The sequence below is a fragment of the Hemiscyllium ocellatum genome, chromosome 43, assembly GCF_020745735.1.
Source record: "Hemiscyllium ocellatum isolate sHemOce1 chromosome 43, sHemOce1.pat.X.cur, whole genome shotgun sequence".
Classification (NCBI taxonomy): Eukaryota; Metazoa; Chordata; class Chondrichthyes; order Orectolobiformes; family Hemiscylliidae; genus Hemiscyllium; species Hemiscyllium ocellatum.
The window spans coordinates 18783878-18809194 of NC_083443.1; the positions used below are offsets into that span (position 1 = coordinate 18783878).

The following is a 25317-nucleotide window of genomic DNA, read 5'->3' on the forward strand; positions in this document are numbered from 1 at the left end:
TCTCATTAAAGAGAGACAGCTGGTGGTGGTTTAGCCTGGGAGTCACCAGACTTTAGGGAAGAAGGTGAGAAGGAGAATCGAATATGGAACCCTCAACTGGTATGGGAACTGAATCCAACTGTTGGCGCCAGCCTGTGTTTCAAATTAGCTGTCCAGCCAACAAAGCAAACCAACCCTTGGATAGCAATGCTGACTTGTACACAGAATCCTCCTCACATTGAGTTACGGCTCTCAGCCATGTCAGAGCAAAGGTGCAGTCAGCAGAGGGGTCAGTGCTTACAGAAGTTAGAAACAAAAATCTAGGTCAGCACACTATTCTGATGCATTTCTTTGTGTACTTGAGGCTCATGATTTGTTTTGTAATGTTCTTTTGAGGTGCTTTGAGATCTTTCGTTATGTTAAACATGCTCTATAAATATAAGGTGCAGTTTTTGGTTCTTGCTGGCCAATGTGATATTGGAGAAAGGTCAAAGGCAAGTAGTCTACTCAGCCTTTTGGTCCTGAATTAACCACGTGAAACAGGAAGAGAAGAAGGAGAGGGAAGGAAAAGGGCAATAGGGAAAGATGAGTCCTTAATAGGATCTAGTAGATCTTCAGTGCCACAGTCCATCGCCTATGGGAAAGTGCTGACATAATTGAAAGAGGCTTAGAGGATTGAATTGATTTGAATGAAATTTGAAAATGTACTTCCATTCTCATGCTAATAATCACTCATTCTGTTCTCAACAGGGGTGGGGGTGGGGTGGAGTCCCCATTGGGATTCACCAAACTCCCACTCCTGGTAAAAACAATGACTGCAGATGCTGGAAACCAGATTCTGGATTAGTGGTGCCCACTCCTGTTCATTGGAGGATCAGCCAACGTCCTACAGAAAATGCAAAGAAATAGTGAATGGTTCTGGATAACATTTCTCGAGAGTTTCAGCCAACCCAAAGGAGGAGAACTGCGGCAGCAATTCTGTTCCCTATTTTTGTAACCCATCTCAATTTGACATTACTTAGAGGTCAGATGGTAAGACTTGGAAAACCGAGGGAGAGAGTTGGTTGGAGCATAAAAGTTTCCCTGCAGCCCAGGACAAAGACGCATTGCTGAGGCACAACTGGGAGGAGAGTGTAATTAGCGCAGAACAGATTTACATGGACAGTTTTCATTATTAGTGTTGACGTAGGAATTTATAATAGGAAAGTTCACACACAACGTAACCAAAACATAAGGTTTCATAGACAGGAGGGATGAACAGATGTCAGGTTGTTAATATTCTAACTTATGAGACGTGTCTCAAATGACACAAAAGCACTTCAGCTCAAGTATTGCTGCTTTTGTGAACTTGTTCTCAATACATAAATGTGTCACTGACCTAGATAACATTTAAAGGGAATGCAAATAGGTTATGATGTATAATGTCTAATGTGATTCTGTGCAAGTTCAAAATTTTCACATCTGTAATAATATTTGCTAAATCAGTAGCTGCTGTGATAAAATTTGAATTTAAGATGCATGTGCTAAATTGAGAGAAATGGTGTTTAAGCAGTTGGACTCCAATTTGCATTATGTAACACCTCTAACAGAGAGAAAACAAACTCCTAGGGACTCTCTGTAAATCGGCATGATGAAAATGAACTAGATATGATGAGATCAGGGAAAATTTCAAAGACTCTGTTGAACAGATGTGTTTTAAGGAGGTTTTTAAATGCAGAAAGAGTTGGAGCAGCCTTCAAGTTTAGTGAGGGAGTTCTGTAGAGTAGAATTCAGATTTGAAGGCTTTACCCCAAAGAAAAAGAGCCAAGGGCAGCACGGTGGCTCAGTGGTTAGCACTGCTGCCTCACAGTGCCAGGGACCTGGGTTTGATTCCATGACTGTCTGTTGGGAGTTTGCACCTTCTCCCAGTGTCTGTTTGGGTTTCCTCCCACAGTCCAAAGATGTGCAGGTTAGGTGAATTGGCCGTGCTAAATTGCCCATAGTGTGCAGAGATGTGCAGGCTAGGTGGATTAGCAGTTATAAATGCAGCTCTTTGGAGGGTTGGTGTGGACTTGATGGGCCAAGTGACCTGTTTCCACACTGTCAGGATTCTGTTTTTCTATGATATTTATATGGGATTATAGAAATGGAGAAGGTTACAGGAGTATTGTGCAGCAAGTAGCAACTCACTCTCTTTATCTGCAGCTCCCCTTACCCCCATCCCCATTCCTGAAGAAGGGTTATACCTGAAAGATCGACTTCCCCACCTGTCTGCCTTGTTGTCTTCTTCCAGCCTCATGCTTGTCTACTTTGGAATCCAGCATCTATAGTTTTTTTTGTCTCTGACTGGTATTTAGAAAGCTGTCAATCTTGACCTTAAACAAACTCAATAATTGACCATTAATCACCCTCTCGGATAGAAAGTTCTGAAGATTCACAATCCTCTCAGTAAAAGCCATCCACATATAGGCCCGGTCTGCCCGATGTCCCTTCATACAGCACTCCTGGAAATGGGTCACGAACCTTTGTTGAGGTCCCTCAATGGCAATAAAAGTCAGAATACTAAAATCACAAGACTCCAGATAAGCTCTAACCAAGATTTAATCAAAATTAAGCAAGACTTTCCTCCTCCTGTATCAAATCATCTTGCAATAAAGGTTAAAATAAAGTTGCCTGCTGTACTTGTATGTTAGTCTTCAGTGGCTTAATGACAAGGACATGCAGGTCCCTTTGTACATCCAACTTTCTAACCTTTTACCATTTAAGAAATACACTGTACATTCCTTCTTCATACTAAGGTGGATATCTCACATTTTTTCCACATTACATTCCACCTTCCATGTTCTTGTCCACATTGTAAATATGTCTAAATCCTCTTGAAGCCACTGTATATCTTCATCACATTTCCACCTAGCTTTGTGCCATCCACAAATTTGGAAATATTACATTTGGTCCTCACATCCAAATCACTGATGTATGCTGTGATCAACTGGGGCCCAAGTACAGATCCTGGCAGTACCCTACTAGCCATAGCTTGCCATTGTGAGAATGATCTATTCATGTTCACACTCTGTTTCCTGCCTGTGAGCCAATCCCTTTTCCATGCCAGTACATTACCTCCTCATCCAGGGTGCTTTAATGTTGCTAACTGACTTTGTTGACTCGAAAAGTCTCGGACCACACAGAAGTTTAAATGTGAACAAACACTTTATTTCGATTAAGCCAGCGAGAGATCAATAGTCTATGGTCCAGGGTATCGATCTCTGGATGGGCAAATGACAGATCTATGATTTTTAGCAAAAAGGCAGCATATTTTGTAGCCCTTATGTGTGTAACTATTTCACAGGTTTCAGTTCCCACACAACGTAATGTTTCTACCTCTAGTTAAGTTCTCAGAATTCAAAAGTTGATAATCAATACATCTAGTCTTGTTCACATCAGTCAAAACAAAGCTATTGATTTAAATGTTTCTACATCTGAAGCCATTCTCATGCATAAGAGTAGATAAAGCAAGCCGCTTAACAATGTTCTTTTGATCAGCCTAATCATAGCACTGGGAAGATGCATATACAGAAACATTTCCCAGGTTGTGCAGAGACTGCTGCATTCTTGCAATTCATGTTCTCACAGTCACTGGGACTATAGCTGCCATTTTGAAATTGTCAGGCAGATTATTATTGCAAAACAGAGACTTACAAAATGGAGACTTTGAACTGTTGATTCCTCAATACCTTATCAACTTCACCTGATGAAGGAGCAGTGCTCTGAAAGCTCGTGATTTCAAATAAATCTGTTGGACTATAACCTGGTGTCATGTGATTTTTAACTTTGTCCACCCCAGTCCAACAACGGCTCCTCTACATCATGTTTATGAATTTTGTTGGTCATATCCTTAAAAACTCCCAACAGATTCATCAAACACAATTTTCCATTTGCAAGTCTATGCTGATCATACCCAATCAGCTGATTGTTATCCAGCTGTCCATTTATCACATGTTTTGTAATAGATTCCAACAATTTTCCTGGTGCTGATGTAAACCTAATAGGTCTGTTGTTCCCATGTTTCTCTCTCTCTCTTCCTTCTTAAGTAATGAGGTGTCATTCGCTTCCAAACTGTAGGGGCCATTCCAGCATTTTGGAGGATGGTCACCAATGCATTTACATAACTACCAGTACCTCTATCAACGCTCTGAAAGTATTCAGACTAGTGGAACAATTTTGAACAGAGTGTATTGAGGTACGGGAAGACAGAGTAGGTCAGTGATGATGTGGGTTGATAGGTGCATGGACTTACTGCAGAATCATAGTATAAATGAAACCACAAAGCATAGAAGCTCTGAATAGGGAAGAACATTTCCTTTACACTCCCATTGTGAGATCAGCAGGGAAGATTTCTTCCATGCACAACATGTAGTGAAGTTGCAAATGTGTTCTTTAGAAAGAAACTTACAATTTCAATGGATGCTGCATGTGGAGGAGATCTTCCCTGCTGATTGGGTATGAAACAGAATGTGTTATAATAGATCCATTATTTACCCAATGATATAAAAAAGTGTCTTGTGTCTTTGTTGCCAGGCAGATGGTATTTGAACTGATGTGATTGTGCTGGTTTGTATCGGTGGAGCTGCAGAGCAATGCCAGAATTTCTTGATGCTCTAACTGGAGATTTCTTTCCCAATTTACTCCCCCTATAATCCCAGAAGATGCTAATCGACGTCGGATTACATTTCCAGCACTTCACCCAATTTCAGCAGGCTGTTTTGCCTCAGAGGCATTCATGAGAGAGGGAGGCCTTTCAGTCCACTGAAGTGCTGCTGTTTCAGGTTAAGAAAATCCAATTGTCCCAATATTTTGAATTATGCATCGATAAAAATTGAACACAAATCTGGGACAACAGGAGATCTCATATTGTAATAATCCCACCTTCAGCAACAATCCATGCATGCACACATTCCAGTCAGAAACTGAAACTAAGGCTAATTTTCTTCTTTTTGTTATTCAGGGAGAGTTTTCTCTTTAACTGGCAACAACTAACTCAGCACAATCCTCCGAGAGGACTGAAACCTTCTTGCTTTGTTCAATATAGCATCAAACCGGATTGAAATTGCACAGGGAACCACTGCAGAAGTTATCATTTCTGACATGTTAATGTGTGCTTTGTGAAAGCTGGTTGCTTGGGCTAGAAATTGCTTCATTCGAGAACACAAAAACAGAGGTCAATTAATCAACAGAGGTATCAATTCACACCTAAAGCACATTGGAATCAATTAATAACCAACAGGTGCCCCCTTAAAGAAATAATTTATTTTAATAACTATCTTGATTGAATTTTCAATTCATCAAGATCACAATGACTGGGCTGGCAAATTGAGTTTTATTTCTTTCTGATGCAACTCCTTGCCAAAAATTAAACACTTTCCGGCTGTGACTGCAATTCCTGTTTGTTTGCGCCAGGCCCTTTTGTATGGCTGATCCTCGAATGAATTTCATCACAAAGCCTAGGGCTCCCAGTGAGGCTTGGCAATTACGTGGAGCACTGTTTAGGGAGCTGAGTTGCTGTGCGTCATGATTTTGCAACAATTTACATTAGGAGCACAAAAATCAGGGCAATGATGAGCCTGCAATTTCACGAACCCAAGCTCTGGAAACACCACAGACTTCATGGAATCAAACTGATGCTTTCGCATTTCGAGTGAGGTTGAAAATCCCAACTGCAGAGGAGACAGTGACCCACTGAGTGTCAGAACAATGGAACCAGATTGAAATAGCATTCCTTCCACATTGTTCAACATAAACACATGAGCAGTGTGGCTTAAACACAGCGCACAGTGTAGAAGATCTTCATGTTGATGCATTCACCTTGGGTCCCTGAATTGGAAAGATCTGAAGGACACACAGGCAGTTGTGTTATGTGTAATATAGAGTTGAGAGTATGTTGCTGGAAAAGCACAGCAGGTCAGGCAGCATCTGAGGAGCAGCAGAATCGACATTTTGGGCCGGAGCCCTTCATCAGGAATCTTCTCTTGCTCCTTGAAGGCTGCCTGACCTGCTGTGCTTTACCAGCAACACACTCACGACTCTGATCTTCAGCATCCTCACTTTCTCCATTCTGTGTAATGTATACGTTCTTCATAATGCTGTTAACTGATTGGGTAGGAAATTGAACATTGTAGAATAAACATACTGTTACTCCAATATTTCTGAAACAATTGCTTTTTTAATGCTCATCTGACATTACGCCTAACGACAACACGTACATCGTGTTGACCTGTTCAGGTGTGAACGCTATGGCCTCTGTGTTCTATTATTCTACCACCTTGTTCCCTTTTCTGTTACCTTGTTCCATTCATCAATGCCACAGGAATGTGAGCAGAAGGAATAAGCTGTTCATTCTTCACTGTTGCTAATTTTAGTGGCATTAACTCTTTCACAAGTTGCACCAACTTGCGGCTTGATTTTTAAAGAGCTGAATGTTCTTCAGCAGCATGTTCTTCTTTCAGCTGGTATTACTGTGAAATATTGAAGATATCAGCATTTCTGGTCCTATATGCTAAACCTTTGTGGTTCCCTCAGTTTTCAGGTGACTTCTGACAGTATTAATGAACCTAGGCTAAACAAACACCACCCTAAATTCCTCAGCAAAGCAACTTAGCACCAAGGCAAGGAATGAACATAAAAGAAACGATGAGGTTTGCAGGGAGAAAGTTACACGTAAACACTGAAATCAATACTTGGACCTTCAAAACAAAATACAATTAAAAAAGTGTAACTTGAAGGGAAATGTTAAATTTGGCAATGAGCAAAGTTGCAGATATAAGCACAATGTAGGGATTTCTTCCATTTGCTGAACAAGAAAAGGGAAGTTTAAGATAAAACGAGAACATTGGAGGATGCAGCAGTCAGAAAGAACATAAAATAGTTAATAAATCCAATAATTACTCCTGCTAAACAGTCATCAAGAATGTTGCACACAAACCTCATTGTTAATCAGTCTTATTCCAAATAAACGAGATTGATGGAGGACATTAAAATGGCACTAAATCATATTAACCACAGAGATGAGGACGATTATCCGCACATATTAGGAGAGACAAGAGATGGGATTTGTGAAATGCTAATTGCCTTTTAAGAGGGAGTTACTTGAATGTTAGGGAGTTTTGCTGGGTTACAAACAGTCACGTTTTGAGAAAACATGATCGAAGCAAACCGGGTCTATTTTAAATCCATTAATCTCACAACAATATCCCATAATCGGAATAGATTTAGCAGTCGAGGGGAGTAACTACTTGACATTAGCCAGATATACAGCAGCCACTTTACATTTCGAAAGGGAAGATTCATTTTGACCAAGTCTGTTTGTAATTGTGAAGAAATGACATGCCAAATGAATAGTGAAAAACCATACAATGTGACAGATGTGAAACTTCAAATTTCCACAGGATTAAAGAGACGTGAAAGATCATAAATTCTTCTGAAAGAATGAGTAAAGACCTATAGTCAGTCATATTGCACTGAAACAGACCCTTTGGTCCAACTCATCCATGCTGACCAGATATCCCATTCTGACATAGTCCCATTTGCCAGCATTTGACCCATATCCCTCTAAACTCTTCCTATTCATGTACTTATCCAGGTGCCTTTTAAATGATGTAATTGTACTCCATCCAGCACTTCCTGTGGCAGCTACACACACCTCCCTCTGCATGAAAAAGTTGTCCCTTTTTAAAAAAATATGTAAACAGGGGATTTACAATCCCGTCAGTTTGGAGAAAAAAATATAGTCAAGAGAAATACGCATTGTCGCTATTTGGCAGTGGTGTTGGGGTTGGGAGAGTGTTTGAAAAAAAAGAAGAAAAAAGAAAACAAAAACAAACAAAAAGAAAAAAGTGTATAATCTGGAGATTAGAATCTCCTCAGTTTGAGAGCTGTTACCGATCTGGCTGGCTTTGTAAATAAAGGATGGCTCTGGTGATAGGATTCCAGCCTCTGTGCAGTTTTTTTTATTGCAAAAATATACTTTATTCATAAAATATTTTGATGGTCTGTACAGTTGGTCATGCCATACATACGTAAACATTCTATTTCTTTGCATACAGAGATCAGAATTTATCATTTGTATCTACAGGTCTGTACGTTTATCAATCATATATCCATATATTTAGCTGAGACGTCAGCAGAGCCCAAATGACTGCATAGGCCCCCTGTTCTTCTTAGGCAGGCAGACGTTACACAGTGGTCTTTCCCCACTGCGCCTTGGCGGCAGCAGCCCTAAGCTTCAGCGCGTCCCTCAACACGTAGTCCTGGACCTTGGAATGTGCCAGTCTGCAACACTCAGCCAGGGTCAACTCCTTCAGCTGGAAGATCAACAGGTTTCGGACCACCCAGAGAGCGTCCTTCACCGAGTTGATGATCCTCCAGGCACAGTTGATGTTTGTTTCGGTGTGCGTCCTGGGGAACAGACCGTAGAGCACAGAGTCTCGCGTCACGGCGCCGCTCAGGACGAACCTCGACAAACACCATTTCATTCCTCTCCAGACTTCTTCTGCATAGGCACATTCCAGAAGCAGGTGTGTGACAGTTTTGTCCCCACCGCAGCCTCTTCGAGGGCAGCGTGCAGTGTGGGAGAGAGTCTGGGCGTGCATAAAAGATCTCACTGGCAGAGCCCTTCTCACCACCAGCCAAGCCATGTCTTGATGCTTGTTGGAAAGTTCTGGCGATGAGGCATTCTGCCAGATGGCTTTGACAGTCTGCTCAGGGAACTGCTCAATAGGATCTGCCCTCTCGTTTTCCCGAAGGGTCTCAAGGACACTATGTGCTGACCACTTCCTGATGGACTTGTGGTCAACGGTGTTTTTCTTCATAACCTTCTCAATGAAGGACAGGTGATACGGAACGGTCCAACTACTCGGAGCGTTCCGCAGCAGCGAGGCCAGGCCCATCCTTCGCAACACCGGGGACAGGTAGAACTTCAGTACTTGGTGACACTTGGTGTTTGCATACCGGGGATCCACGCACAGCCTGATGCAGCCACACACAAAGGTGTCCATCAGGGTGAGGGTGGCATTGGCTTTATACATCAGGTCCCTTTGGACCCAGTCCATCTTTGATGATACCAGCCTCTGTGCAGTGATTTCATCTGTCTTTTTCTAAAAGTGGCTGGGTGTTTCCTTTCTCTTCCTATGCCCCATTGATCTCCCTGGAACCTCTTACCATCTCCAGGTGATGGCTTGTCTTTGAAGTGTTGAGCTTTCCCCGTTGCTGCTTCCGCTGCTGATGCAGTCTCTCACATTTCAGTCAATGAAAAACTACCTGTGTCTTCGTAAAGTAGTAAATTCACTTCGAGTATCTTTAAGTCATAGAGATGTACTGCTTGGAAACAGACCTCTCCTTCCAACTTGTCCATGTCGACCAGATATCCCAAATAAATCTAATTTGCCAGCATTTCCCTCTAAACCTATTCATATACCCAGCCAGGTAAAAACAAGGGCCGCAGATGCTGGAAACCAGATTTTAGGTTAGAGTGGTGCTGGAAAAGCACAGCAGTTCTGGCAACATCCGAGGAGCAGGAAAATCGATGTTTTGGGCAAAAGCCCTTCATCAGGAATCCTGATGAAGAGCTTTTGCCTGAAACGTCGATTTTCCTGCTCCTCGGATGCTGCCTGAATTGCTGTGCTTTTCCAGCACCACTCTATACCCATCCAGGTGCCTTTTAAATGTAATTGTACCAGCCTCCATCTCTTCCTCTGGCAGGTCATCCTGCATATGCACCACCCTCTGTGTGAAAAAAATTGCCTTTTAGGTGCCTTCTAAACCTTTCCCCTTTCACCTTAAACCTTCGGCCTCTACTTTTGGACTCCTACCTCTCAGGGGAAAAGACCTTAGCTATTTACCCTATCCAGGCCTCTCCATGATTTTATAAACCTCTATAAGTTCACCTGTCAGCCTCCAGTAATCCAGGGGAAACAGCTCCAGCCTGTTGAGCCTCTCCCCACAGCTGAAACCCTCTCAATCCTGGCACCATCCTTGTAAATCTTTTCTGAACCCTTTCAAGTTTCACAACATCCTTCGTATAGGAGGGAGACCAGAATTGCACGTAGCGTTCCAAAAGTAGCCTAATCAATGTCCTGTACAGCTGCAACATGACTTTCCAACTCCTACACTCAATGCATTGAGCACTAAAGGAAAGCATGCCATAAGCCTACTTCACGATCCCATCTACCTGCGACTCCACTTTCAAGGAACTATGAACCTGCATTCTAAAGTCTCTTTGTTCAGCAACACTCCGCAAGACCTTACCATTAAGTGTACAATTCCTGCTCTGATTTGCCTTTCCAAAGTGCAGCACCTCACCTTTACTTCAGTTAAACTCCATCTGCCACTCCTCAGCCCATTGGCCCATCTGATCACGATGTATCTTGAGGTAACCTTGGCTGTAAATCTTTCTTTTTCTTTGGTAAGTTTGAACTTGTGGTGGGGGTCTCTAAATGGAATTTACATCTGAATTGGTGCTGCCATATGATATTTGCCACCACTGCCAGTATTTAGTACTGGACTAGGAGTGGTTGACTAGGTCACTACCACCTTTTGTTAATACTCTCTCTACAACCTCCTAATTATCAGAGATGGTGGATATCCCTCTGGTTACTCTAAACATAAAAGCCACTTGTCGTATTTAAGAAGATGACTTACGTCATTACAGCAATAAGTGCACTACATTCCTCATCAGTTTGTCTTAAATACTAGGGTTTTTAGGAATTGTACAGAATACATGTGCTCCTCCTGAAGGCTAGAGTGGAACTGAACTGCCTCCACCCTAATACCTGTGTAATAGCACCAGACTGGGCTGAAGCTAATGCAACCTCCACATTTATATAGCGCCAGTGGCTATGTTGTGACTTTGTCTACTTCTCCTGGTCTGCCCACGAGCCAACTCTTTACATAATCTCAACTCTGTGCAACAACTGTGTGACCACAATCAGTGGACAATTTTGCCCATGTTGTTTCGAGAAGTGGGATTGCGAAAGTGGTAATGTCATTGCAATCCATGAAGATCAGACTAATTCTTTTGAGGGTGTGGATTCAAATTCCATCGCAACAGCTGGTGAAATTTATGTCACATTCATAAAATTTGCAATCGTAAGCCAATCTGCTCATGGCAACTAACATCAGTTTTTGCAAAAGCCCATGTGGATCACTGATGTCTTTGCGGGGAGAAATCTACTGTCCTTACCTGCTGTGGCCAACATGTGGTTCCAAGCTCCACAGCAATACGATTGAGTCTTAGTAGCCCTCTGAAACGGCACAGCAAACCAGTCAGTTCACAGGCAATGAGGGATGAGCATGTAGCACTAGTCTTGTCTGCAGTACACGTTTTCCCTGAAAAATAACAAGTTGACACACTTCCATTCTGCTTCTGCCGAAACTGTTCAGCACACTAATTATTTCACGCTGATCTGAATGAGCTAAAGCAAAATGGTGGCTCAGTGGTTAGCACAGCACCAGGGGCCCACGTTCACTTCCAGCCTCAGGCAACTGTCTGTGTAGAATTTGCACATTGTCCCCCCCGTGTCTGTGTGGATTTCCTCCCACAGTCCAGGGATGTGCAGGTTAGGTGAATTGGCCATGCTAAATTGCCCGTAGTGTTCAGGGATTAGTCAGCGGTGAATGTAGGATATTAGGGTGGGGGAGTGGGTTACTCTTTGGAAGTTCAGTGTTGTCTTGTTGAGCCAAAGGGCCTGTTTCCACCCTATAGGTTGTCTTTTTCTATGAGACACACCAATATATAAATGTAATAACAATAGAATATCATATGTACAATATACAGTTGTTACAGCCACGTAGTTGGTGCTGACATACATCAGTGACCAAGCCACCTTGCACTCCCCTGTCTGTGAGCTTAGCCAAATTACATTAAAGATACTAATTATTATTAATACATCTCATTTCTGACCAACAATCTGACTCACGGATAGTTAGAAGTGTAGAGGTTCATTATTTTCCTGGAGAGGTGAGTCTGAGGATGGATTTTGGAGAGATGGCAGGCTGCAGTGAGGCATTACAGAGTTGTAATTCGCACATCATGTTGGGGCAGGTTCGATGGACATTGAACATTCTTGTCGAACATTCTTGTTCCTCTCTGCGTCCTACTGTTTCTTATAAAACAGGACCAAGAGATCTCTAACGCTTTACAGTTATTTGTTACATTTTTGTAAATGCACAACCATGCAATGATGTCTAAGTGAACTTCCCATCTCTTTTCTGCTTATATATGCAGGAGGTTAAAAACTAAATATGATCACATCAGTAACATTACTGGCCATGTATTCTTCTTGTTACTGCCGCAAGAAAAACAGCATTAATTATTGATGTACTCATTGGGCATGAACAATCCAGTCTTTGGTAAGGTAAAATGATTAGAAACTACTTCTGCAGAGTACCATCTTAGTGAGAATTGGCTTCTAAGATGGTCCATGCTACAAAGGCACGTAGGCTTTGTATCATAGTCTATGTATATATTGGGTGTTACAGTGCTCACACATAGTTCTGATGTGGTCTGTATTCTATATGGCACGGTAAAGCCAATTGTTGATCCTCCAGTTATATACTGTGGCTCTGGTCCTTGACCCCCACTGGTTTTGCACGTCTCCATGATTGTCTTTTGGTGAGATTCCCAAGATCTTCATAGATACAACCACCAAGCAGATTGGGTTCCTGGACTCAGGAGTTTTCTTAATCCCAGTTTGCTAGGGCATGGCTATATTCTTTGAATTTTCTCTTTTGAGAAGTTGTGGTAAGGTAGTTTGTAGACTATGAACCACACCGTCAGTGTTGCTCTCCTCTGATGATACAACTGGAAACCCACAAGATTTCTGTCTAGTTTTCCTGAGATTGTGGTTGTATAATGTCCAGCTGCTAAGAGAATATGGGTCCAAGTAGATGTCCACATCTGTCCTGCAGCTGGACCCAGCTGTAGGTTCAGTTGATCCTTCTCTTCCTTTTAACTGTGGTCAGATGCCAAGACAATATGGTACAATAATCCAGAACCCCTCCAAGGAAAATTGGAGCAGCCTGGAGCTTGGGTTCAATCTCAGAGAAAGGAGAAATCAGGCATGCCAGTTACTCAAATAAAACAGGAAGGATTTTCTAAGAATGACAATCTCTAACAGCCTCTGACAAAATCAAGCATCAACCCATAAGAATAATGATCCATCCAATCGTTGCATAATTAATCTCAAGAGGCAAGGTTGCACACTGAGTATGTTGTGCCTTTTCCTGGAGTTGCAGATTCCTTGCAATCTGTTGGACTTCACCTACCAGCATTTCCTATGATTAGTTATAGAAGTCCTATATGAAATAGTATTGCTCATGTGTGTAACTTGAGCCAACTTGGTACAAATTGGCCGAGAAAGTGGTTTAGAGAATAGTGAACTCTGTTGTGATAGAGCACAGCAGGTCAGGCAGCATCCAAGGAACAGACTTTTCAGCTCTGATCTCCAGCATCTGCAGACCTCACTTTTAACTCTGTTGTGATACTCATGTCTAGACGTGGAAAAGAAGGAAATTTGAGGAAAGTCTTCCATTGAAAGTCTTCCAATGTTCCAAAACAGTGTGCAGCCAATGGGGTCCTCTTGAAGAGCAGTTATTGTTGGCAGCTTGGGAAATGGGACAACCAGTTTGTGCACAGCAAGTTCACACAAATAGCAAAAGTAGTGAGTAGCCAACAGGAGGGGAGTCTAAAACTAGAGGGAATAGTTTTAAGGTCAGAGAGGAGAAAGACTTAAAGGGGACATAAAGGGCATTTATTTTTACACAGAGGGTGGAGCACGTGTGGAATGAGCTGACAGAGGAAGTGGTGGAGTCTGGTACAATTACAGCATTTAAAAGGCATCTGGATGGGTAGGAAGAGCTATGGGCCAAATGCTGGCAAATGGGACTAGTAACAATGACCAGATCATCTGTTTTTGCTAAATTAATTGAGAGGCAACCATTGGCGAGCACTCGCAGGAGAACTCCTTTCCTCGTTGTTCCACCCAGAAAGCCAGAATAGAACAATCTTTATCTATTTTATAAACTTATAAATACAGAGAGGCTTGTAACAAACATGCACCTTCAAACCCAACCATCCCAGTGTGAGTCTGCTGCGAAATATTGCAGCGCAAGGATGCCCAATTAAGGCCCATAATGCAATTAAATACTCAATTACTATATCACTAGCTGCTTGAGCACAGGCAAGGCTTCGGTTTATTATCTCATCTGAACGATAGCATCTCCAACAGTGTGGCAACCCTTCAGTACTGCACTAGATGCAAGGCTTTTCTTTTGAGACATGAATCTTTGGCCTTTCTGACTTGGAGGTAAGACTGCTACCCACTGAACAACATCTAATAACTCACGTCTAACCCACAGTTTCTGAGCTTGCTGTTGGTACTGTAACAAGATATCAATTCCATTAATTCTGCTAGGTTTGATCAGTACAGCATGACTCATCACTTTGTAATAATTGACAGAACTTGAGAAATACAATTACAGCATCCTGAGAAAAGTCTGACTGTTTACTGTCAAATGAAACTGACTGTTAATAAATTAACTTGGATAGCTCTGTGAAAGTAGCCATGTTGATATGTTGTTGTGGTGACATTGCTTTATAACTGCAGATACTAACTTGTAAGAAGAAAAACCATAAATCATTAAGAGAAGGGGGCAAAGGTGATGAGCAGTGATTTTTAATGTAGGCCTTGCCTCCCAATTGGAGAATCACAAAGGTCCACCACATTTAAGGCTGAGGGGTGACCTTATTGAGGTTTATACAATCATGAGGGGCATGGAAAGGGTGAATAGCTGAGGGTAGGGGAGTCTAAAACTAGAGGGAATAGGTTTAGGGTGAGAAGGGAAAGATATAAAAGAGACCTAAGGGGCAACTCTTTCACGCAGAGGGTGGTGCGTGTATAGAATGAGGTGCCAGAGGAAGTGTTGGAGGCTGGTACAATTACAACATTTAGAAGGCATCTGGATGGGTATATGAAGAGGAAGGGTTTAGAGGGATAAGGGCCAAGTGCTGGCTAGTGGGACCAGATTAATTTAGAATATCTGGTCAACACTATCAAAATACTGTGGCTTACCATTGATCAGAAACTGGAACGGACTGGTAACATAAATACTGTGTCTGCAACAGCAGTCCCATGGCTAGGAAGCTTTCAGCAAGTAACTCTCCTCCTTCTTTGAAAAGCCCTTCCACCATCCAGAAGGCACAAGTCAGGAGTATAATGGGATAGTTTGCACTTGCCTGAATGAGTGCAGCTCCAAAAAACACTCAAGAAGTTCAACACCATCCGGGACAAAGCAATCTTCTTAATAGATACTCGATTAAATGCTCTCATTGCCTCCAAACATGATGTTGGAGGAGGTATTGAATTCTGCCTCCAGAAGTCTAACTTTATAGGATAGGATTTTCAAAAAGGATTCCGAAGAGAATTGACTGGCCCCGAAATGAAAAGAGAAAATGCTGCTAATAACTAAGAGGGTCAAGGCAGCCTCTGTGGACAAAGAAACAGAATGAACCTTTCAGATTCCCAACACCTCCAGCATCAGTCTCCTGTACTGATGCCCACCTGAAAGCTCTTTACTGAATTAAAAATATCCCCCTTGTATTATATGACTACAAAAAGGGCTCTTTAATAATTGCTAAAACACGAGTGTCTTTATCAGAAGTTCCTCATTATCTTTTCTTGTTTTTTTCAGGCTGATTTAGCCATCCCAGCCAGACATGGTGAAGCCTGGATGTAATCTCTCTGAGAAGGCAGAGAAAGAGCACGGTGTAGATGATGGGTTTGATAACATCCCTCTGATAACCCCTCTGGATGTTAATCAGCTTCAGCAGCCTGTCCCTGAAAAGGTACAGAGAAATGGACAGCAACCATGACAAATGTGCTTTAACTCACCCTGAAATAATCCCTGTGGCTTTTCAGTAACATTGAAATGGATTGGTCTTTGACAAGGTTCTGCATGGTTGACTAATTGGTAAAGTTAGATATCATAGGGTTCAGAGGAAGTTTGCCTTTTGGATACAAAATTGGCTTAACGGCAGGAGACAGAGAGTGATGGTGGGTCCACTTTTGTTTGTCATTTATCTAAATGGCTTGGATGAGAATATAGAAGGCATGGTCAGTAAATTTGTGGATGACACCAGAATTGGTAGTAAAGTTAAGAAAGTGAAGAAAGTTAACTAAGATTACAAAGAGATCTTGATCAGCAAGGTTTGAGAAGATTTGTAGCTCAGGTTGAGGTTCTGGATGTAGGTTTGCTCACTGAGCTGTAAGGTTTATTTCCAGATGTTTCGTCACCCTACTAGGTAACATCTTCAGTGGGCCTCCAGGCAAAGCACTGCTGATAATTCCTGATTTCTATTTATGTGTTTGGGTTTCTTTGGGTTGGTGATGTCATTTCCTGTGATGTCATTTCCTGTTCCTTTTTCTCAGGGGGTGTTAGATGGGGTCTAACTCGATATCTTTGTGGATAGAGTTCCGGTTGGAATGTCATGCTTTTAGGAATTGTCATGCATGCCTGTGTTTGGCTTGTCCTAAGATGGGTGTGTTGTCCCAGTCGAAGTGGTGTCCTTCCTTATCTGTAGTGAGAGAGGGTGATGTCATTTTGTGGCTAGTTGATGTTCATGTGTCCTGGTGGCTAGTTTTCTGCCTGTTTGTCCAATGTAGTGTTTGTTGCAGTTCTTGCACAGCATTTTGTAAATTACATTAGTTTTGCTTGTTGTCTGTATAAGGTCTTCCAAGTTCATTACCTGCTGTTTTAGTGTGTTGGTGGGTTGGTAGGCTACCATGATGCCAAGGTGGGGGTGGGGTAGCTGGAAATGAACCTTCCAGCTCAGCGAGCAAACCTGCATCCAGATCTTGGTCGGTAGGGTCAATGGGCTCGGGAATGATAGGTGGAGTTTAATTTGGCTAAATGCATTTTGGTAAAATGAACAAGACCTGCATTAATTGGGTAGTGTTGTGCAACAGAGAGACCTTGGAGTTTAGGTACATAATTCTTTAAAGATTGCATCATATATGGATCGAGTGGTTAAGAAGGTGTTTAGAATGCTTGCTTACATTGATCAGACCTTTGAGTATTGGAGTTAGAATGTTATGTTGAGGTTGTAGAAGACAGTGGTGAGACCTCTTCTGAAATACTGTGTCCAGTTCTGGTCACCCTGTTATAGGAAGGATATCATTAAGCTGGAGAGAGTTCAGAAGAGATTTACCAGGATGTTGCGGGAATGCAGAGTTTGAGTTATGGGGAGAAGCTAGATATTCTGGGACTTTTCTCATTGGAGTGTAGGAGGTTGAGGAGTGGCGTTCTAAAGGTTGAGAGAACCATGAGGGATACGGATAAGGTGAATGGTAAGTGTCCTTTCCCTAGGGTAGAGGATTTCAAGATTAGGGGCATATTTTTAAGGTGAGAGGAGAAAGATTTAAAGAGGATATGAGGGTCAACTTTGTTTGTGTTTGGAATGAACATCCAGAGGAAGTGATGGATGGATGGGGCCACAGTTAGAACATTTAAAAGGCATTTTGATAAGTACGCAAATAAGAAATATTTGGAAGGATATGGGTCAAGCACAGGCAGGTGAGATTAGTTTAGTTTGTGATTATGGTTGGCATGGACTGGTTGGACCAAAGGGTCTGTTTCAGTGCTGTATGACTCTATGATAACTCGTAGAAAATGTCATGAACGTAATGTTATGAGTTAAAAAACAATGAAATTCAGACTTAAAACAAGACAGTTGATTATATCAACTCATTTGGTTGTCACAGCAAGTTGATCTTTATGAGGTTAAAAATCAAAAGGAACGAATTAGGAGTTGGTTTCTGTAACCTATAATTTAGGATGTGATACATCACACAGTGAGCTCCCTATCTTGCTATCTAGAAAAGGAATTTTTCTCACTGGGAACCACATGGAAGTTGGAAGATAAAGTTTTCCTCAGACATTCCTGTCCATTTTCAGGTAGCTTCTCAGAAGCAGGACTCTCAGAATAAGTTGTTTGTCCTGTTCTTAACCAAAACAGGAGGGGAGGAGAAAGAACATTTCGAATGACAATGGCAGCAACCAGCATGAATATAAAGATAATATTGAAACTCAATAATGACCATTAATTGAGAAATCAATGCAACTTACAAATACATGACACGTTGATGTGGCTGCCTCCATTCATTTAAAAACTGAAACTAAAGCTTCCCCTACACTGTCCCCCTCAAACAATCTCATGACAGGCACAGCACAAGATTAGATATAGGGTCAAGCTTTCTCTACTCCTTTCACGAAGGCCATGGCCTAGTGGTATTATTGCTAGACAATGAACCCAGAAATACAGTTGAGATCAAATCTCATAACAGATGATGAAATTTAAATTTGATTTTAAAAGTCTGGAATTAAGAATTTACTGAATCTACCACTGTAGACTGTGAGAGAAACCTATCTGGTTCACTAATATTCTTCAGAGAAAGAAATCTGCCATCCTCACTTGGTCTGGCCTACATGTAACTCCAGAGTCACAATAATGTCGTATGACTCTCAGCTTCCTTCCTAGCAAGCCATTCAGTTGTATCAGTTGCTAAAACGTCTCAACAAAGAAGTGAAAATGGATAGACCACCTATCAGCAACCTGGGCACCAGAAAAGATCATGACAGAAACAGCTCTGTTGACTCTGCACAGTCCTCCCTATGAACACCTGGGACCTAGTGCCAAAAATGGGAGAGCTGTCTCACAGACTAGTCAAGCAATAGCCTGATGAGGCAAACTCATTGAACCATAACCTACAGGCAATATCCCAGACAAAACTATTACAAACCATGGATATGTCCAGTCCCACTGGCAGGACAGACCCAGCAGAGGAGGTGGCATTATGGTACACAGTCAGGAGGGAGTTGCTTTAGGAGTTTTCAACATTGACTATTAACCCAGAAGCACAGCTAATGTTCTGGGGACCTGGTTCAAATCTCACCACAACAGAACTGCATGAAGCTTCAAGGCTTTAAGTTAAACTTGGGCAAGGAAATCTCCTGCTGATTACTATGTACTGTCTCCCTCAGCTGATGAGTTGATATTCCTCCACATTGAACAACACTTGGAGGAAGCACTGAGGATGGTAAAGGTGCAAAACATATTCTGGGTGGGAGATTTCAATGTCCCTCACCAAGAGTAGCTCAGCAGCAGCACTCCTGATCAAGCTGGTGAGGTCCGAAAGGACATAGCTGCTAAACTGGTGGTGAGGGAAAAACATGCTTGTCCTCATCCTTACCAGTTGCTGGCTGCAAATGCATCTTGTTCATGACAGTATCGGTAAGAGTAACTACCGCATAGTTCTTGTGGAGTCAGAAGTCCCACCTTCACATTGAGAATACCCTCCATCATGTTGTGTGGCAGTATCACCGTGCTAAATGGGACAGACTTCGAACAGATCTAGCAACTCAGACTGGGCATCCATGAGGCACTGTGGGCCATCAACAGCAGCAGAACTGTGCTCCAGCACAATCTGTAACCTCATGGCCTGGCATATCCCCCACTCAACCATTACCATCAAGCCAGGGGATCAATCTGGTTCAATGGAGAGGGGAGGACGTGCCAGGAGCAGCACCAGGCTTACCTGGTGAAGCGAGCAAGAGGACTACTCACATGCCAAACGGCAAATGATAGGCAGAACTAAGTGATTTTGCAACCAACGGGTAAGATCTAAGTTCTGCAATTCTGCCACATCCAGTCATGAATGGTGGTGGAAAATTGAACAACTCAGTGGAAGAGAGGGGCTCCACAAATATGTCCATCCTCAATAATGGAAGAACCCAGCACAATGCAGCAATTTTTAGCCAGAAATGCAAAGTAGATGATCCAGTGGTCCCCAGTCTTACAGATACTAGTCTTTAGCCAGTTCGATATCCAGTTGGAAGCACTGGATACTGCAAATGCTATGGGCCCCGACAGCATTCCGTCAATAGTACTGAAGATTTGCGCTCCTGAAATTAAGCCAAGCCGTTCCAGTACAGTTACAACACTGGCATCTCCCCGACATTGTGGAAAGTTGGCCAGGTATGTCCTCTACATAAAAAGCAGGACAACTCCAACCCAGCCGCTTACTGCCCCATCATTCTACTCTCAATCATCAGTGAAGTGATGGAAAATGTCATTGTCAATGCTATCAATCAGTACCTGCTCAGCAATAACTTGTACAGTGATGCCCAGTTTGGGTTTCGTCAGGGCCACTCAGCTCCTGACCTCAAACATGGTTCAAACATGGACAAAGAGCTGAATTCCAGAGGGGAAGGTGAAAGTGACAGCCTTTGACATCAAAACTGCATTTAACCGAGTTGGTATGAAGGAGCTGAGCAAAACTGGAATCAATAGGTATTGGGGGTAAACTTGTTGACACATAAGAAGATGGTGATGGCTGTTGGAGGCCAGTCATCTCAGCTCCAGGACATCTCTGCAGGAGTTCCTCAGGGTAATGTCCTAAGCCCAACTATCTTCAACTGCTTCATCAATGACTTTCCCTCCATCATAAGGTCAGCAGTGGGGATGTTTACCAATGACTGCACAATATTCAGCACCATTTGCGACTCCATAGATACTGAAGCAGTCCATGTTCAAATGCAACAAGATCTGGACAATATCCAGACTTCGGCTGACAAGTGGCAAGTAACATTCACGCCACACAAATACCAGGCAATAACCATCTCTGAAGATATGAATCAGAGACAATCCAGCCACCATCCTGTGACATTCAATGGTGTTACCATTACTGCCCATTATCACCATACCAAGGGGTACCATTGACCTGAAACTCAACTAGACTCACCATATAAATATAATGGCTACAAATGCAGGATAGAAACTAGGGGCACTATGGCAAATACTTCCTCATTCCCCAAAAGCCTTTTCATCATCTACACGGCATTAGTCAGGAGTGTGATGAAATGCCCCCAATTCGCCTGGATGGCTGCAGCTCCAACAACACTCAAGAAGCTGGACAATCATCCAGGAAAAAAGCAGCCCATTTGATTGGCACTTCGACCACAAGCAACCACTCTCTCCACCACTGAAGCTGAGTATCAGCAGTGTGTATTATCGACAAGATGCACTGCAGAAATTCACCAAAGATCCTTAGAAAGCACCTTCCAAACGCATGACCACTTCTAACTAGCAGGACAAAGACAGCAGCTGCCTGGGAACACCACCACCTGCAAGTTCCCCTCAGAGCCATTCGCCATCCTGATTTGAAAATGTATCACCTTTCCGTCACTGTTGGTGGGTCAAAATTCTGAAATCCTCTCCCGAATGGCATTGTGGATCAACCCACAGCAGGTGGACTGTAGCAGTTCAAGAAGGCAGCTCACCACCACCTTCTCAAGGGCAACTAGGGATGGGCAGTAAATGCTGGCCCAGCCGGCGATACCTACATCCCACAGGTGAATAAAGAAAAGGAAGAACTATCTGAAACTAATGCTTCTTCTACACTATTCCTATCAAAAACCCCTGCATGAGAGATAGCACAGGGTTAGATGCAGTGTAGAGGTCTCTATTAAATGGAAAGTAAAAATTACTCTATTCTTTTAAACACCAATTTAAGCTCCCTCTGTTAAATGGAAAGCATCAAAAACTGTAACAAAATGAATGCCTCAACTATTTCAATAGAGAGACAAACAAGATAATCACTTTGAAAAATCATGAATGTAATATTATTGGGCGAATGCATTAAACCTAAAGGTAGTGATATCCAGATCGTACATCAGAATTGAACAGTGTGAGTTAATCCACAATGAAATTAGGAATTTATATCAAATAACACACGCAATTTTGCTATAGTGATTCATTATGTGTTCATGATGATGTATGTTAATTGTGGAACACAAGTTGTTCATAAAAGTAAGTACATAAAAATATCTTAATTATAGACATCATAATAATGTTAGTCAAATATATGCCTCTCAATGGACAATGCTCATCAACAAACATATGTCATTTCAGATTATCAATTGACCCTATGTTCTGTATAACACAAATATAGCTGTTGTCTAAACTGCAAAATTTACATTCCAGTCACATTATTAATGTTGAGGTTTTATTTTGTTCAAAGGGGAGTTTAAATCCTTATCTTTTAGCATGGCAAGGAGAACATCAGCAACTCTGAGAGGTCTCGGTCTTTACATTCTCTATTTTTGAACACTAAGAAGCAAATTCAGTGGTTGTTGTGTAGAACTGTCAGAAGCAATGAATCTGCTGTGTATATCCTGCAAAAATATGCTATTCTTGAAGTTGCCTCTTTCATCTCCTGAAGGTACCAACTGATTCCACAAGACAATACAATGGGTCTAAATGACCCTTGGTATTTCACTATGACTGTTAGACCATGGCCCATTTTGGTGAAGCACTTCCACCTTGCACACATCAGGACAATTTGCAAGACTAACAATTCAAAGGGAAAACCAACATGAGAGCAGAGTGCCGATTGTTTGGCAAGTGGGCTTTGATTGGAGCAGGTGTTGGCATGGAAAATACAGCAATTCATGCTGCTAGACTTTATTCAAATTTTAGACCAGGCAGATTGACTCTGATTGGTCTGATTGGATTATTGAGTTGATTTGATTTATTATTGTCACATGTACCGAGATACAGTGAACAGTATTGTTTTGCATGCTCTACAAGCAGTTTGTACCATACAAAGTGCATCAGATGGCAGAATAGTGTGTGGAATATAGTGGGGCACAGCAGAGAAAGTGCAAAGAGATCAACATTAATATTTGGTCAGAGCCTTCAGAAATGGACCAGTGAATAGTTGTCATCTATTTTGCTGAGATAAAACAAGCACCATTTGTGTACATGTCCTTTCTGCCTACAAAGAACTGAACCCTATGCATTATTATATGGAGCTTCCAGTACAGACAAACACCATACTGTTAGCCCAAGTGACAATCATAAATTTTTATCAGTTGAATTATTTGCACACTTAGGATTATTCAGCAAGTGCTATCCGATGGGTGGGAAGGTTTGGAATATTGGTAATATAAGTGGACTAGCAATCCATGAGCCTCAGCCTAATGTTCAGGAGTCATTGGTTTGAACTCCACTAGGGCAGGTGGTGAAATTTGAATTCAATAACATTTGGAATCAAATACTTAGTTTAAAGGTGACCATTGTTGTCATAAAAACCCATTTGGTTCACTAATGCCCTTTAGGGAAGGAAATCCTCCATTCTTACCCAGTCTGATGTACATATGACTCTGAACTCGCAGCAATTCCAAACAGTTCCCTCAAATGACCCAGAGAACTGTTCAGTTCAAGGGCATTAAAGGATGGGCAACTAACACCAGCAATACCAATCACACCCAGATCCCACATAAGAATAAAAGAATATAGCATTTCATGTAATGTTGGATAATGTGTTGTGAGTTTTACAAGTGGAAGCTGGTCAGGGGCAGTTAGCCCCTTGCTAGTTGGAAACAACAAAGGGCTATCTGTTTGATATGATCTGTCAGTCTTGGAGATGTATGGCCTATATACCTGGCATCACACTGGCACTGAAATTGATCTACCACATTTCTCATTTGTGTGATTGGCTGTTTTACCTGCTACTTCCAATGGCAACATGAGTGGTGTTCGCATATTGTCAGTTAACTGTCAATTATTATTAGTGCTTGGCATCTCCATGGCAATGCCTGTACCAATCAGAGACCACTTGCCAACCAATCGCCACTTACATTTTGTATAAGATATTAAGTTGGTATTCTTGCGAATTGTCCTGATGAGAACAAAATGAAAAGTTTTTTGACAAAAAATATCTTTCTTTCACCAAGGCTCAAATTCTAAACTTCCAAATGACTTTGGCACTTTCCTGTAATGAGCCTTCCTCATGTGTAATCTGCTTTACAGGCTATGTAGCATTAGGGCAGCATCATCAAAACCAAACCTGATCTCAACTGGGTCTTCTATCCAAAGATAATGGCAATGAAGAGCAGAAACTATGGCCTACCACTTGCATAGCGCAGTGTCTCTGGCCAGGAGACCCAGGTTCAAGTCCCACCTGCTCCAAAGGCATCTCATATATATCTGAACAGGTTGATTGAAAAATATTGACAATTAGGCAGGCTTCATGAAGAAGTAAATGGTTAACAAAATGTAAATGACAAAGCATCTGCACAAATTTTAAAATAAAGAGTGGAAAGCATGCTCAATGCTCCCATTCAGGTCGGGGATACTGAGCTCAATTTCAAAGACCCTGTTGTCATCTGGACTAAGATAAAATTGCACACGAAAGACTAAAACTTGTCCTCTGGTTCAGAAATTTGTCACTGAATGCTGTTCAGCATTAAACTGCCAGGGAGCTGTGAAAATTCTTCAATGTGAGTCTCAGAAACTGAAAAATAAATTATGTATCGTGGCAACATTTGTATCTGAAGAATTCACAGCTTAAAATAGGATTTTCGATGCTGCAGTTCCAGTCACATGGTGTCAAAGACGATATCTTCAGCAGATACTGAGCCCAGTGGTGGGAGGGAGTTGGATAAAATTTGTACAGCTGAAGGTGAATCCACTGTGTTGAAGGACCTGCACTATCTCTGTGCAGATAGAAACCGAGCTCTCTTGCAGATATTTTTAATCAATCTGTTCTGAGATGTTATGACATGTCTCTGGAAGAAATGACACACTATCATTGCTTCATAAGATCTCCCTGTGCCTTGTTGTACTATTAAACACATTAATAAAGTCAAATCAGTTTTACAAGACCTGTAAAACAAAAGGACAGTTGCAGATGCTGCTTAGAATCACTTTGATACAGTCAACCGTTCAATTTACAACCTGTCTCTCACGTATAATTCAGTTTAAATTTCTCCTAACCAGCTTCCTGGTGACATCATCAACAGTTGCAATTCTGACAGCAAGCAATCAACTGAACCAAACACCAGGCAATTGACCCAGGCGAAAAGCAAAATGTAATTCTTTGTAAATATTTAAATTTTAAATGGCTCCGGCTGCTAATGGGTGAAAATTAGTCTGGATTCTGGTTTTATTTAGCATAAGCTAAAGGTAAGATAAATCAACATAGTATTGGGAGACCCTGTGACCAATCTGCATGGTAATGGCATTGTTTAATTGGCAGGGATTTGCTTTTTGTTTTTTTTTAATCCAGAAGTGCTCTTAAACACAACTATATTTTTTCCCCATCACCCATGGTAGTTTTTTCATCTAACAACCCACCAATAAATTTCTTGTGTCTTGAGGGCCTTTCGTAGATATTTTCTTTATTTTTTGGAAATATATTTCTTAGCAAATTTTTTTAACTTTACAAACATATAAAATTATTGAAAAAAACA

General features: G+C 41.8%; 1 protein-coding gene across 2 annotated transcripts in view; it reads left to right on the forward strand.

Annotated features, from left to right (window-relative positions):
* Window positions 1-25317, forward strand: part of caly (calcyon neuron-specific vesicular protein) — a 75283-nt gene that overhangs the window by 35273 nt on the left and 14693 nt on the right. For both annotated transcript variants that reach the window (XM_060854087.1, XM_060854086.1), the window contains exon 2: window positions 15697-15850. In XM_060854087.1, the coding sequence (XP_060710070.1) occupies window positions 15722-15850 (129 nt within the window). In that variant the 5' untranslated portion in view covers window positions 15697-15721. The remainder of the gene's footprint in view (window positions 1-15696; window positions 15851-25317) is intronic.